Below are 12,216 nucleotides of genomic sequence, written 5' to 3'. Positions count from 1 at the left end.
CTGCCTGAAAGTGGACTGCTTAATGCTCAGCTGCAGGAGGAGGAACCATCCTTCCCCATTTGCTCTCAGTGGATCATTTAGACCCAATGAGCCCTTCCCATGTTAAAGAACAGTCTAAGTTGCAGGGCTGCCTGTACCAAACTACGTCATGGTGTAGAAATAAACAGCAAGTGCTGGTCGTGCAGGAAAAGATACAGCCATTTCCAGTTATTTAAGTGGTAAAAGCAACTGGATACAAGCAAAACGACATCAGTTTCTGTGGATACCCAAACAGAGCAGCACACGTGCTGAAATATTCAGGACTTGCCATGGATGTGAAGAATTGAGTTTCATCAAACCATCAGACCTACTTCAGAGAGGTTTCCTTTTTTATTCCCAACATACAGAAATGTACAGCTTTTACAAAGACTGTCTTATTCCTTTAGTTTTTACAAATACTGTAACTAAGAACGTTTTTAGCATCAGATTTGTTGTCAAGTAACATGGTGTGGAGCACCTGGCCTTTTGCTGGGGGTGCTCTTCAAGAATAGCTCCGTGGTTCTCTTATCTCCCCCCCTTCTTTTTTGGCTGAGAGAAATCAGGACCCCGATATATAAAACCAGACAGCTGCGAGGGACAGAAAGTAACACTACTTCCTAGAAATAATAATAATAATAATGCCTGTTGAATCTATATGTAGCTTGGATACGTAGCCGATAGCTTGGAAGTGGATGTTGATGTCATTAAAAGCCAACACGTGTCACACAATACCAATTTAGCCTTCCAGAAGAGAAGTAATTACGCATAAGGGTCACCATTACAAACAAGCTAGAAAATGTTCAAGCCAGTAGCATGCAGGAACCTGGCAGACACAAGTCAGAGTTAGGCTTAGGATCAAACAGCTCAGCTTCTTGCTTGATTTGGCTCCCAGTGGGAGCGCTTCAGGTAATAAAGAAGCACTGGCACTGCTGCCCAGAGCTGGTATAACAAAGAGCTGACCAAGGAATGGAAAACTCAACAGCATTTCAGCTATTTAGTTAAATCAGGGGTTGTAAATTCATATTAAAAGCTGTGGTGTTTCACCCCCTGCCCCGCACCCCTGATTACTTGGATCCAAACAAACTGGCCAGCCTTACAGTGAAGTGAACGAGGCTGTGTCTGCAACTCTGCAGCAAACATCTATGGCCTCATGTACTGATGGGGCAACCAGGGTTGTTATTCCCTCCCATCCCCAACAGAAGGATGCATGGAGCCCAGGAACAACATGGACCTGCACTGAGTGCCCAAGAGTGCACTGTGTGCCAGCATTCAGCTTCACTCTTGGCATGTGGGAAGTGGTACCAAGCCCAGAGTGCTGCTTCTGCATCTCCCTGGGCTAGAGTCTCCCTCAGACCTTTCATAAGGCCAATCTATTCTGTCTACAGCCATTAAAAAAAAAAAAAAAGCCCTTTTCTAACCAAAAACATTTCAGCCGGGTGGCTCAGCATTGCTGCTCTGTCTGATGTGACACCCACCCTCAGTGGGAGCCCTCTGCAGTGCACTGTGTCCATGCTCAGCCCCACCGAGGCAGAAGCAGGGAGCAGCAGGACGAGGTGGACCTGCAGGGCTTGCTAAGGACAAAGGTTGCACTTATGGCCACAGTTGTAAACAGCAGCACAGTGCTGTGTGCCAAATCACCCACGGTACCATTTCCCTTCAAACACATTAATCGTGGCAACAGCTCTTTGAGGTAGGCATTACGTTTTGCACGTGGGATATCTGAAACAGGGGAAAGCCCTCATTAACAGAGGAGTTAATTAAACACCCATCTGGCTGCCTGAACGCAGCCCAAGCCCTGCTGCATCACCAGCTCCCTTCCCAGGTCCTGGCTTGTAGGACCTGCAAGGAGCCACCGGGAAGAGAATCCAGAACTCAATCTCAACTGAGCTGAGGTCTCGGTTCAGGAGAGAGCAATGCAGGAGTAGCCCTCCACCTCTGCCCAGCTCATCAGGGACCTCCCCTGGCAAGAGCCAAGCACCCAAAGCTTTTACAGGTGGGAGGAGAACAGCGCGTGCCCCATTTTAAAGTTAAATGGACCCAGCGTAATGGAGAAGATTCTCAACCAGAGCAAGCGGATGGAAATCCAGAAAACAGGGATGTTACTGCTATGGGATGGGACCAACCTGCCATAAAAAGCTGAGATCCCAAAACAGCACAGAGAGGGAAGGGCTGGGTTTGCTCACCGTGCTTTAGGAATCAGTTTGAATTTGTGTTTCCAGCACCTGAACTAATGGCAGGGTTTCACGTTCAGGATGCACGCGTGCACTTTGAATTCCAGGACTCCTCATCCTCCAGAGCAAAGGCAGTGCTGTGCCCTCCGTGTCAGACTGCAGTCGTGCTGAAATCCCAGACACAGGTGTTGAATTCATGTGGGAGAAATGGTGGAGTGTGCAGAGCAGCTGGGGAACTCCCGGCCATTGGAACTGCCCCAGGAGCTGCAGAACTGGGTTACCTGATCCACGCAGCTCACATGAGCACATCACCTTCTTTTGTTCCGATTACTGGGGCTCTCTTTTTGTCGTTGTGCTTCAAAACCACCGGTTAAAGAAGCAGGGTTAGAAGGAATTGCTCTACGTGCACCTTCTCACCTGCAAATGTTCTTCAACCTTATGAAAAACCTCAGCGAGAGAGGAAGAAAGATGGGCTGAACAGAGAAACGTGGCCATGGATACCTGAGTTGCTGTGCTGGAAGAAGATACACCACCACAGGCTGCTTCAACCCTGCCCCAAGCCCAGCAGCACCTCACAGCTCCTCCACACAGCACTTCTTAGCCCTGGGAAGCATTCCCCTACAGCCCAAGCAGCTTTGGGCTCTGTCTGAACCTTGCAGGCAAGCAGTGCATACATACAGCCAACATAACACCCTTTGCACCGCGAGCGTCCAGCAGCCACGAGGATCAGGAGGAGATGCATCTGAGCATTCAATCATCACTCATTCCTTTCTAAAACGAAGTTCATCCCCCCCCCCCCCCCCACCAAAAAAAAAGGCAATTAGATTTAATAAATACTCATTTTTCAAATTATAAATAAGTTAAAAGTGAACTTAAAAGAAGCTATTCTGTGAATAAATACGTTTCAGTAAGCGCTCAAGTACATACATGCCGTTCTCTGTCCCCCTCTCTGCAGTTTTCAAGTCAGTCCATGTTTTAAAGACCTCTATAATACTGCCATAACATTTTGTGCCTTCGGGAAATAAAATATTGCTTTTCTTAGCCCTTGATCATTTGATTCGGCTCCCATCTACCCTGCTGAGATGGGTCACATCCACCTATTATTGCTTGTAAACCTGAGGAAACAGGAAAGGTATCCTTAGGAGGGATGCTGCTGATGGTGGCAGGGTCTCTGCCCCTGCTTTCTAGAGAACAGCTTTGACTTTTGTGTCTCAGTGGGTTAAAAAAAAAAAAATCCAACACATTTCCTAATAGCATCCCGTCAGATAGGGAGAGGTTTTAGGTTTGACCTGGATCTCGTCTCTAAAATACCCTATCCGTATTAAAGTATTTACAGTTTGCTTCAAGTCCCTGCACCTGAAATGCCCGCTTTACCCTCTGACGAGCAATTGGTACCCTGGGCACTCAGAAAACGAGATTAATTTTGCTACAGGTGAATTAATCTAGTCCTACAGACCAATCAGATAAGGCAACATCAGTCTCCTCTACTGCGCGAGGGAAAAGGACTGATTGGAAGGAGCCCTTGAGAGTCGAGCGATACACCAATTCATGCAAACTGACATTCATCCAAAAACACAACTTGAGAAATATTCTACCGAGGAGCAGGCATCTGATAGAAAACTACACCTGCTGCTTCAGCGCTGAGTCCCCTGCCGGGAACAGAAGCCTCTCGCTGTGCAGTGGCTGCTGCCTGTGGTCGCACAGCGCCTGCCCCACGGCTCAGCCCCTGCAGGCTCTTTGGTTTGGTGCACAGAGCAGCTCCGGGGCGGCCAGGAAGCCCTGAGCAATGTTTCTTTGTGGTGAAGCCTCAGCTCTGCTATCTGGACAGATGGGAGCTGCTCTGGGACTGGCTGGAAGATGTCGTGACTCCGCTCAGCTGGGAAAATCCGCTGTTGCAAGATTCCAGGCTTGACATGGATCCCCTGTCATGGGACAAAACGGATGTGTTTGTTAAGACAGGCTGCTATTCCATGGATAACCTCATGTATCTGAGATCAGCTTTCCGTAATGCTTAGAGAAGTGTTTTAGTTTTTGTCCCATCGTATTCACAGAATCACAGCATGGCCTGGGTTGCAAAGGACCACAGTGCTCATCCAGTTCCAACCCCCTGTTATGGTCACCAACCAGCAGCCCAGGCTGCCCAGAGCCACATCCAGCCTGGCCTTGAATGCCTCCAGGGATGGGGCATCCACAGCCTCCTCGGGCAACCTGTTCAGTGCGTCACCACCCTCTGGGTGAAAAACTTCCTCCTGATATCCAACCTAAACCTCCCCTGTCTCAGTTTAAAACCATTCCCCCTTGTCCTATCATTAACAATCCCAGGGTTGCTCTGTATCACAATGAAAAGTTAAATTGCCATTGCCATTTTGCTGGCAACAGGTATTACAACTTCTCTCTTGCAGCTTACCTGGGAGTGCACGGCTCAGTGAGCTCAGCTGCAGCAGCCAGCCTCAGAGCTCCACCTCACCCGGCCAAGAGTCCCAGCCCCTGCATTTCCAGCTGCTGTCTTCAGCCCCTGCCAACCCAACCTGGAGTCCCCACCGCTGTGACTGCCTGCTGTGTGCACATGTTATGCAGGTAGAGCAACAGGGAACAGGTTTGAATAACTGGAGTCAGCAGCTTGCTGCTGCTCTGAGCCAATGGGATCTGGCCAGGCCACCTTCTCATGGTCAGCACCCACCCATCTGCAATTCCTTCCAGCTCCTACTGCAGGCCTTGCAAAGTCCACAAACCACTGGATGACTTCGAAAAGGATGCTTTGCGTTAAAGGAGGCTGAAAAACAGCTCCTGCAGAGGTAGATGTACACCCTGTTGGGAGGGCACTCTCAAAGTCACAACAAACGTCGTCCTCAAATGCCAGACGAAGAATGAATGAAATAGCCCAGCTGGTATTCACTCCATTACTTCTCAAAGTGTCCCCCACTGATATCAAAAAGTTCATCTCCCAAACACCTCCCACACCTCAGGCAGCTGTAATCAAGAAGCACAAACCCCACTGGTGGACATCCACCCGAGGGGTATTTACTACTAAGAGAAAACCCCATTGCCTACCACGCCAAGGGGGATCATTGCCACAGAATACCAAGTCTGTGCCCACCTAACTCCTTAGCAATAAACACACACCTTCCAGAGATCATTGCTACCTGGATGTTTAGAGTCACACTTAGTGCTCCCGTGTGGCTTCTTCATTTCAAGCTGCATAGTTAACCTCCTACCTGAAGTCCTTGGATGCAAGCACCTCGTAGTAGTATATGAGCTTGCACTTGTGACTGGAAACTTGCAGAGAGGCGAGAACATCATCCACCCGAGGGAGGCTGGAGCCAGAGCAGGGCAGGGGACCGTGCATTTTCCACTGGAGAATGTAGAATCCAGGCCAGCGAGTCACGTGGGACCCCTGGAAGTGAGAGTGCTACCCGGTGACTACTGTGAGTCTCATAGCTGAGAGACTGGGTGAAAGACCTCAGCTGTTGACTTAACTACCTGGGGGTGCATACGTCATTCACTTTGTTCTACATGCCTGAGCCACAGAGGTGTGGCTGGTTAAGGTTGTCTGGTTATATTCAGTTAGTTTTTTTATCACAGATTAGGCACAGCCACTGCAAAGAGATTCCATAAACTGGAATCACAGCATGGTTGGGTGGGAAGGGCCCTCCCATTCCCCAACCCCAGCCCTGCCGTGGGCTGTGCCCCACAGCTCAGCTGCCCAGAGCCCATCTGTGGCCATGGGCACCTCCAGGGATGGACACCCACAGCTCTGGGCAGCAGCGCAGCGCCTCACCGCCCTCTGAGTGCAGGATTTCCTCCTCACATCTCACCTAAAGTCACCCCTCTTTTAGTTTTAAGCCATTACAAAGCGCAATAGCAGTCATTTTCACAGGGAACTCAGAGAAGGATTGCCATGACAACTATTCCCAAGCAACTCACCGTTTCCCATCCCACCCCTTCCTTCCCCTCTCCACCAGGGGACCATTTTGGGGCGCGCAAGGACCACAAGGCACAGCCCAGGATGCAAACACATCCCACCTGGATGCTCTCTCCTTCCCGGCAGACCAGTGGAGATTCCATGCGGCTGTAATCCACTCCAAGCACCCACGTCTTATCAATCAGCTGCACGTTGTCCCCAGCAGCTGAGCTACTCGGTAACGTGGCTTCTTTATGACCTGTTTCCGGAGCCCTTTTGGAGTGGAAGAGGCTGAACACCACATCTCCCTTCAGGATGTCGAAGTCCCAGGTGATCACAGACTCCCCTTCCAAAATCTCCACAACTATCTGTAAAAGAAATGCAGCAAGCTCATGCACAGTAACAAGCCAGATACTTCCATGGCAGGCAGCCTCTGCCTTCCCACTCTGCAAACACACTTTTCCCTACAGTCTGTCGGGTAGGGGATCAGCCTCGATTCCTAAGGAGGATACAGACTGATTCCCATTGCTAGCTGCTGCCCCAGTACATCTGCTCAGCCATTCTTACGCCATCTCTCCCCTGTATCAGAGCCGATCATAAATCACTTGCCTGCTCTAGGAAACCCTCCAAGGAACTGCAGCAAAGCATTCAGGATGCAGCAAAGAGCACCTTCAGAGCAGCTGCAGCCTCCAAAAGGCACTGAGGCTGCTTAAGGAGCCCAGGCAGACCAAGTCAGTGTTACTGCCAGGAAGCCATGAACTGTTCTGAGATTGAAGTGCTCCTTCGTTGGATGTTCTCCTCCCTGATGACCCAACGTATGCATCACCACCACTTCCATCCTTGCTAAGCCACTGGGAATGGAAGCAGTACTACCAAAAGAGAAGCAGAGGGAACTTCATTTCTTCATTTCCCCCCCCAAAAGAATGAGGAAGAGACTGCATCCAGCAGGAAATCAGGCCACGGGAAAGAAAAGCACTGCTTCTACATTGCACTTAACCTCCCAACCTCTAGCTGTTAGCTAGCCTGGGGCTTCCCACTACACACACGAAGCACACCATGCTCACTGCTTGGGAGAGCTCTTTGCTGCTCTAACCACCTTCAACAAAAGGAACGCATCGCTGGTATCAGCTCAGCACCACCTCCAGCTTCGTGCTGCTCTGGTCTGTACCTCGTGTGGAGCTCCTCTGAGGACGCTTGCAGAATGATAGATAGTTTCTGTCCACAGCCGGATGTGATCTGCATTCTCTGGCTCTTCATCCGTTTGATAAAGCGACTTGGGAACGAGCCCACCCTCTGGAACAGTACACTGGAAGGGCCAGATAAACAAGTATGAGGGTTCATACTAAGCCAATGGGAAACTATTGAGTCTGAGCACCTGCCTGCTGTTGGACACAGGACAGACAGCCTCAGCTGGTGTAAGATTTCACCACGTTTACTCTTACTGTGATGATTTCTGTAAGTTCTGTTGAGGGACAAGACCTGAAATTCCCTTCTCTGGGACAACACCACTGCTTCAGGGTGAAGCCTCCCACGCATGAATTAACAGCAGCGTTCACAGTTGTCACACCCCAACCAGAAGGGAAATCAGAACGGAGCAGAAGGTTGGTGGGGTGGGTGGGTGCATAGGAGGAGATTTGAGGGAGCTTAACCATTGCAGATTGCACCTATGCAACAGGAAGGAAAACTCACCATGCAGTCCCCTCCTAGGAAGTCTGGGATCACCTCTTTGTCTACGTAGTCTACCAGCCCTCCTGGACCCTGGTAGTTATTCCCACTGTAAATAAGGAACTTCTGCCTCGTGTTCTCATTGATAAACGGACTGACCTGAAATAAGCAATGAACAAAAGGACACCACTGAGTGAAGCGAGACATAACGTTGAGCTGCAATCCAACATGGATGCTTTGGAGTCCAGGCTGGAAGGCCCCATCAGCAGGAAGGCAGACCAGCAGCAGGATAGAACCCCTCAACTCTGAAGTTCTCTCCCAAAGAGAAGAATAATGAGGAAGGAAAGATTTTCTACCCTGTGTAAAACAAGGGTGCACTCATGACATCGCACACAGACCTCACAAGAAGTTTATCAAGCACATTCTTACATTGCCATCACAGCCAGCAAGCACCAGGCAGATCCATACCGATCCCTTTTCTCTTCACTATCCTCCAGCATGAGATTAAGAACTATTTGTCTTCTTCCATTAACATGAAAACCCACCACATCTGGGCTACTGCTGCTGCACCAGGATCTGTAATGCAGCTCCTGCAGCCTGCCCTGGCAGAAGGACAGCCACTACAACCAAGCACACCTCCTGTAGCTCTGTAGCAAAGCCGTGCCCTCTTCAGGAGATCAGCCACGAGCTACTTGGAAGCTTTCTCACTCCCCAGCTCTTTGAATAAGCAGAACTCACGATCACCAGATGATTTAGCTAACTGTACATGCACTCGTGATCCTGCAGGCCTGATTTCACCCACCAGAGTCCACAGCACGGGAAAAACTCTGGGTGCTCGCACTATCAGCAGTCGGCCCAGAGTTTCGGGGTAGTTGTCCTCTACAACCTCAATAATCCGAAGCAGGGCCTTCACTCCAGGCCGCCAGAGGTGCCGCATATTCAGCCCTTCCAAGTCCACCAGACACGTCCAGGACCTGAAATAAACACAAAGACGACCAGTCAGAACCTTCATTGCACGGTGGCAGCTCAGCACACGACCCACAAAACGTTTCAGTAGCATCATGGGTTGAACAGGACCTAAAGAAGCCAACGAGAGAGACCAGCAGTCCCAACCACGAACAGATCTCTGCCCACATAGCATACAGCTTGAACCCACATGGCTTTCAGTACCCCAGATCCAAATAGGACAGAAGAGATGCCCAGCCCCAAAGGCAGGAGCACAAGCTGTCAGCGTGGAAGAAGGCAGAGGTACAAAAGCATATCGCATGACACAGACTACACTGCTGTCTGCAGTTTAACCCTAAGAACATCATCTAAAAGCCCCCACAGAGTTATTATTCTTACTACCAAGTCTATGAGGATGCAAGAAAAACGGATGTACTGACGTGATGGGGCGCCCAAAGAGGTTGGTGTTCTCCTCACATCTCTTTTGTCCTTCTTCATTAATTGACAGAACCTGAAATTAAGGACAGTGTGGACTTGGATTAGCCCAAGTATGGCTGAGGAACCTGGAGAGCTCCTGAAACCTCTCAAAAATACAGAGTCCAGAAATATACCAGTCTGAGAGCTTACAGTGTGCAAAGCAGAAAGAGTCTACGTGTAGAGGTAACACATATAAAAGCTTCTCTACTGAGAAGTTCAGCTGAACGTGGAAGATGCAGACAAAGAAAAGCTAAGATAGAGTACAAGAGTCTCAAAATAGAGAAGCTATGCCATGCCAAAGGTGTAGCTTGGGGTTGCCAGTCATGAAACAGAGGAATTATTTGTGTCAGGCATGTAGATCACCGGTGCACTACAGCAAGACTTCTATGCACCAAGGGGAAACACATCGAGTTGGACATGAATGCAGGTCTTACATGTCGCAGCAGTGACTCTTCTCCCAGGGCTTTCACCAAACCTTTTGTGTCCATCTGGCCGAGACGAAGGATGTAGAGTGGTCGCCCATCTTCAAAACAAACACATAGATTTAAAAAACAGTAACTCACCTGGAAATGCCCAGAGATGCAAAGATTTTCAGTGAATGCAGGTATGCAGATCGTTATCCTAAGAAATAACACACCATTGTCTGCGAGAGAAAGCTCAGTGGGCTGCTGCTAGGAGCGCTCCCCAGTTGTAGTGTCCCGTGTAGCAAAACACTGCTTGGCCTTTGGTAATCTCAGTGCAGTGAGGATAAGGTAAGAGCAACACAGCCAGACTGGCTGGAACTGGGATGTCCCCTCAGATTTTAGGGTCTCTCCACATCGAGCACAGAGCAAAGCTCCTACTGCAAAAGGGGACGTGTACAGAGCCTCCCAGGCTATCACCCCAGTACCTTTCACAAATGCCACGTTAAATCACAGAACCATAGTGTGGCCTGGGTTGAAAAGGACCACAATGCTCATCCAGTTCCAACCCCCTGTTATGGTCACCAACCAGCAGCCCAGGCTGCCCAGAGCCACATCCAGCCTGGCCTTAAGCATTTGAACAGGATAAAAATCACACCCAAAGGACATCCTATCAAAGAGATGCTGCTCTGCACTAGCTCTAGTCTGCCTAATTCGCACAGAGAAAATAAAGGAACTACAGCAGAAGAGGGAGGCCGACTATTTGCAGATGTTGAATCTCCTTTGTCAGTGTGTAAAGGACCAACACAACCTTCTCCTAAAAACACAACTGACTTATGAGGTCTTATAATGCAAGCTACACTGATCAGTGTAGGGGGGGGGAGCTTCTAACCTCTGTCTTGATAATGCCACCCTCCGGTGTAGTACTCATCCAGCAGGGCAGGGGGCCTCCAGGACTGGAGGATGTAGTCCACCTGGTACTGCTTTCTCCAGGACAGTGACTGGCACAGCATCTCCCGAGCCTTGTCAATGTTGAAGTCCCGAGCCCGCAGGAATCGAAGGATGTGTTCATCTTTGGGGATCTGAGGGAAGAGAGAAATTCTGAGGGTCGCCGCTTCTGCCACCACACCACGAAGAATGCAAACAAGCCCACAGGGCACACACCAGGCTTTACATTCTCAGAGCCATGATAACAAAGATTGAAGGTACGTTCCTTCTCCTTTTTCCTTTCCTAATCCAGCCCAGTGCAGCAGGTGGTGCTGTGAGCATGACAGAAGTGACAAATCCACATCCCTTTGAGAGACACGGGCTTGTTAATTTATCTGAGCGTTGCCCCTTCGTTACAAGAGCCAACAGCCAGAAACCCCAAGGAGCTCTGGGCTGGCTGAAGTTCCCCACAGCTACCTATCATAGAATCACCAAGGTTGGAAAAGACCCACAGGATCACCCAGTCCAACCATCCACCCACCACCAACAGTTCTCACTGAACCAACGAGGACAAACCAAACACTTCTGCTCAGTCACAAAGCTGCAAGCTCACCTCCCTGTAGGGCAAATCAGCAAAGGGTGAGAAGCCTTTGTAGGTTAACACCATTGCCCACGTTACACACGTGCTCCTTGGAGGTGGATCAGCACTGCACAGTCTTCAAACGATTACCCCTTAGCACCACATTTCAGCTCTTGTGCAGATCTCTTCCGCTTTGCTGCTGGCGTTGTCTGGGCAGCAAAGCTTTCCACTTCTTCCATAGGCACTCCGCATCCCATTACATAAGCTCTTACCAAAAGAAATGACCCAAAGATCACGACATTCCCTCACTGAGTTCATAGAATCACTTCATAGAATGGCCTGGGTTGAAAAGGACCTCCAAGATCATCTAGTTGCAAACCCCTACGATAGGCAGGGCCACCAACCACCAGGCCAGGCTACCCAGAGCCACATCCAGCCTGGCCTTGAACGCTTCCAGGGATGGGGCATCCACCACATCAGTGATATGCAGCTAGAATCCAACTGCTTTCACACTCTGTGGACTTCTCATCTCAGTTCCTTCACCCCAACTTCCCCAAAAGCGTGTGACCTCAGTTGCTACATCAAGATCCCATTAAAAAATGGAAGCTCTGTAGAGCTGGGATAGCCTGCTCCGGAGAGCCTGTGCTTAGCACAATGCATCTGAGCCATCCGAGCCCTGCTATGACACAAAACGGGTGCCTCCAGAATCCGAGCTCTTTTGTTTATTTCCTGACAGGCTCACGAAGACAGAAAGCAAAGAAGAAAAGCTGCCAGCAGTGTCAGGTTGGGAGCAACCTCAGTTGTGCAGCTGTAAGCAATATTAAGGACCAAGTCCATACGATGATGGGTAGAGCTCAGGATTTTAAAGCCAAGTACCTGCAGATGAGATTGGATATCAGTGCTGTTCAGCAGCACGTTATGTTTCAAACACTTGGCATTTGTATATCACTGAAAGCAAAATTCAGTGGCAGCTGAAAAAAAGGCAGCTTTCCTAAGCAGGATCTGAGATGCATTTAGATGAACATCCCCAAATTCTTCTGCATCGTAGTAAGATTCACGAGAGCAGGATTTACATCAGATGATTTAAATTGCGTTTTTGCTGCTCAGAGGATGACATAACTCACAGGACAA

General features: G+C 49.5%; 1 protein-coding gene across 2 annotated transcripts in view; it reads right to left on the bottom strand.

The window, feature by feature from the left end:
- Window positions 1-350: 350 nt before the first annotated feature.
- The window catches only part of SEC14L5 (SEC14 like lipid binding 5), a 35,717-nt gene continuing 23,851 nt past the window's right edge, over window positions 351-12,216 (bottom strand). For both annotated transcript variants that reach the window (XM_414710.8, XM_004945423.5), the window contains exons 9-17: window positions 10,471-10,660; window positions 9,612-9,700; window positions 9,141-9,211; window positions 8,558-8,729; window positions 7,780-7,914; window positions 7,259-7,396; window positions 6,213-6,458; window positions 5,405-5,583; window positions 351-4,111 (exon numbers count right to left, since the gene is read on the bottom strand). In XM_414710.8, coding sequence (XP_414710.4) covers window positions 4,006-4,111; window positions 5,405-5,583; window positions 6,213-6,458; window positions 7,259-7,396; window positions 7,780-7,914; window positions 8,558-8,729; window positions 9,141-9,211; window positions 9,612-9,700; window positions 10,471-10,660 — 1,326 coding nt within the window. In that variant the 3' untranslated portion in view covers window positions 351-4,005. The remainder of the gene's footprint in view (window positions 4,112-5,404; window positions 5,584-6,212; window positions 6,459-7,258; window positions 7,397-7,779; window positions 7,915-8,557; window positions 8,730-9,140; window positions 9,212-9,611; window positions 9,701-10,470; window positions 10,661-12,216) is intronic.

This window comes from Gallus gallus, chromosome 14, assembly GCF_016699485.2.
Source record: "Gallus gallus isolate bGalGal1 chromosome 14, bGalGal1.mat.broiler.GRCg7b, whole genome shotgun sequence".
Taxonomy (NCBI): Eukaryota; Metazoa; Chordata; class Aves; order Galliformes; family Phasianidae; genus Gallus; species Gallus gallus.
This window is presented reverse-complemented; position numbering and strand designations above follow the sequence as displayed.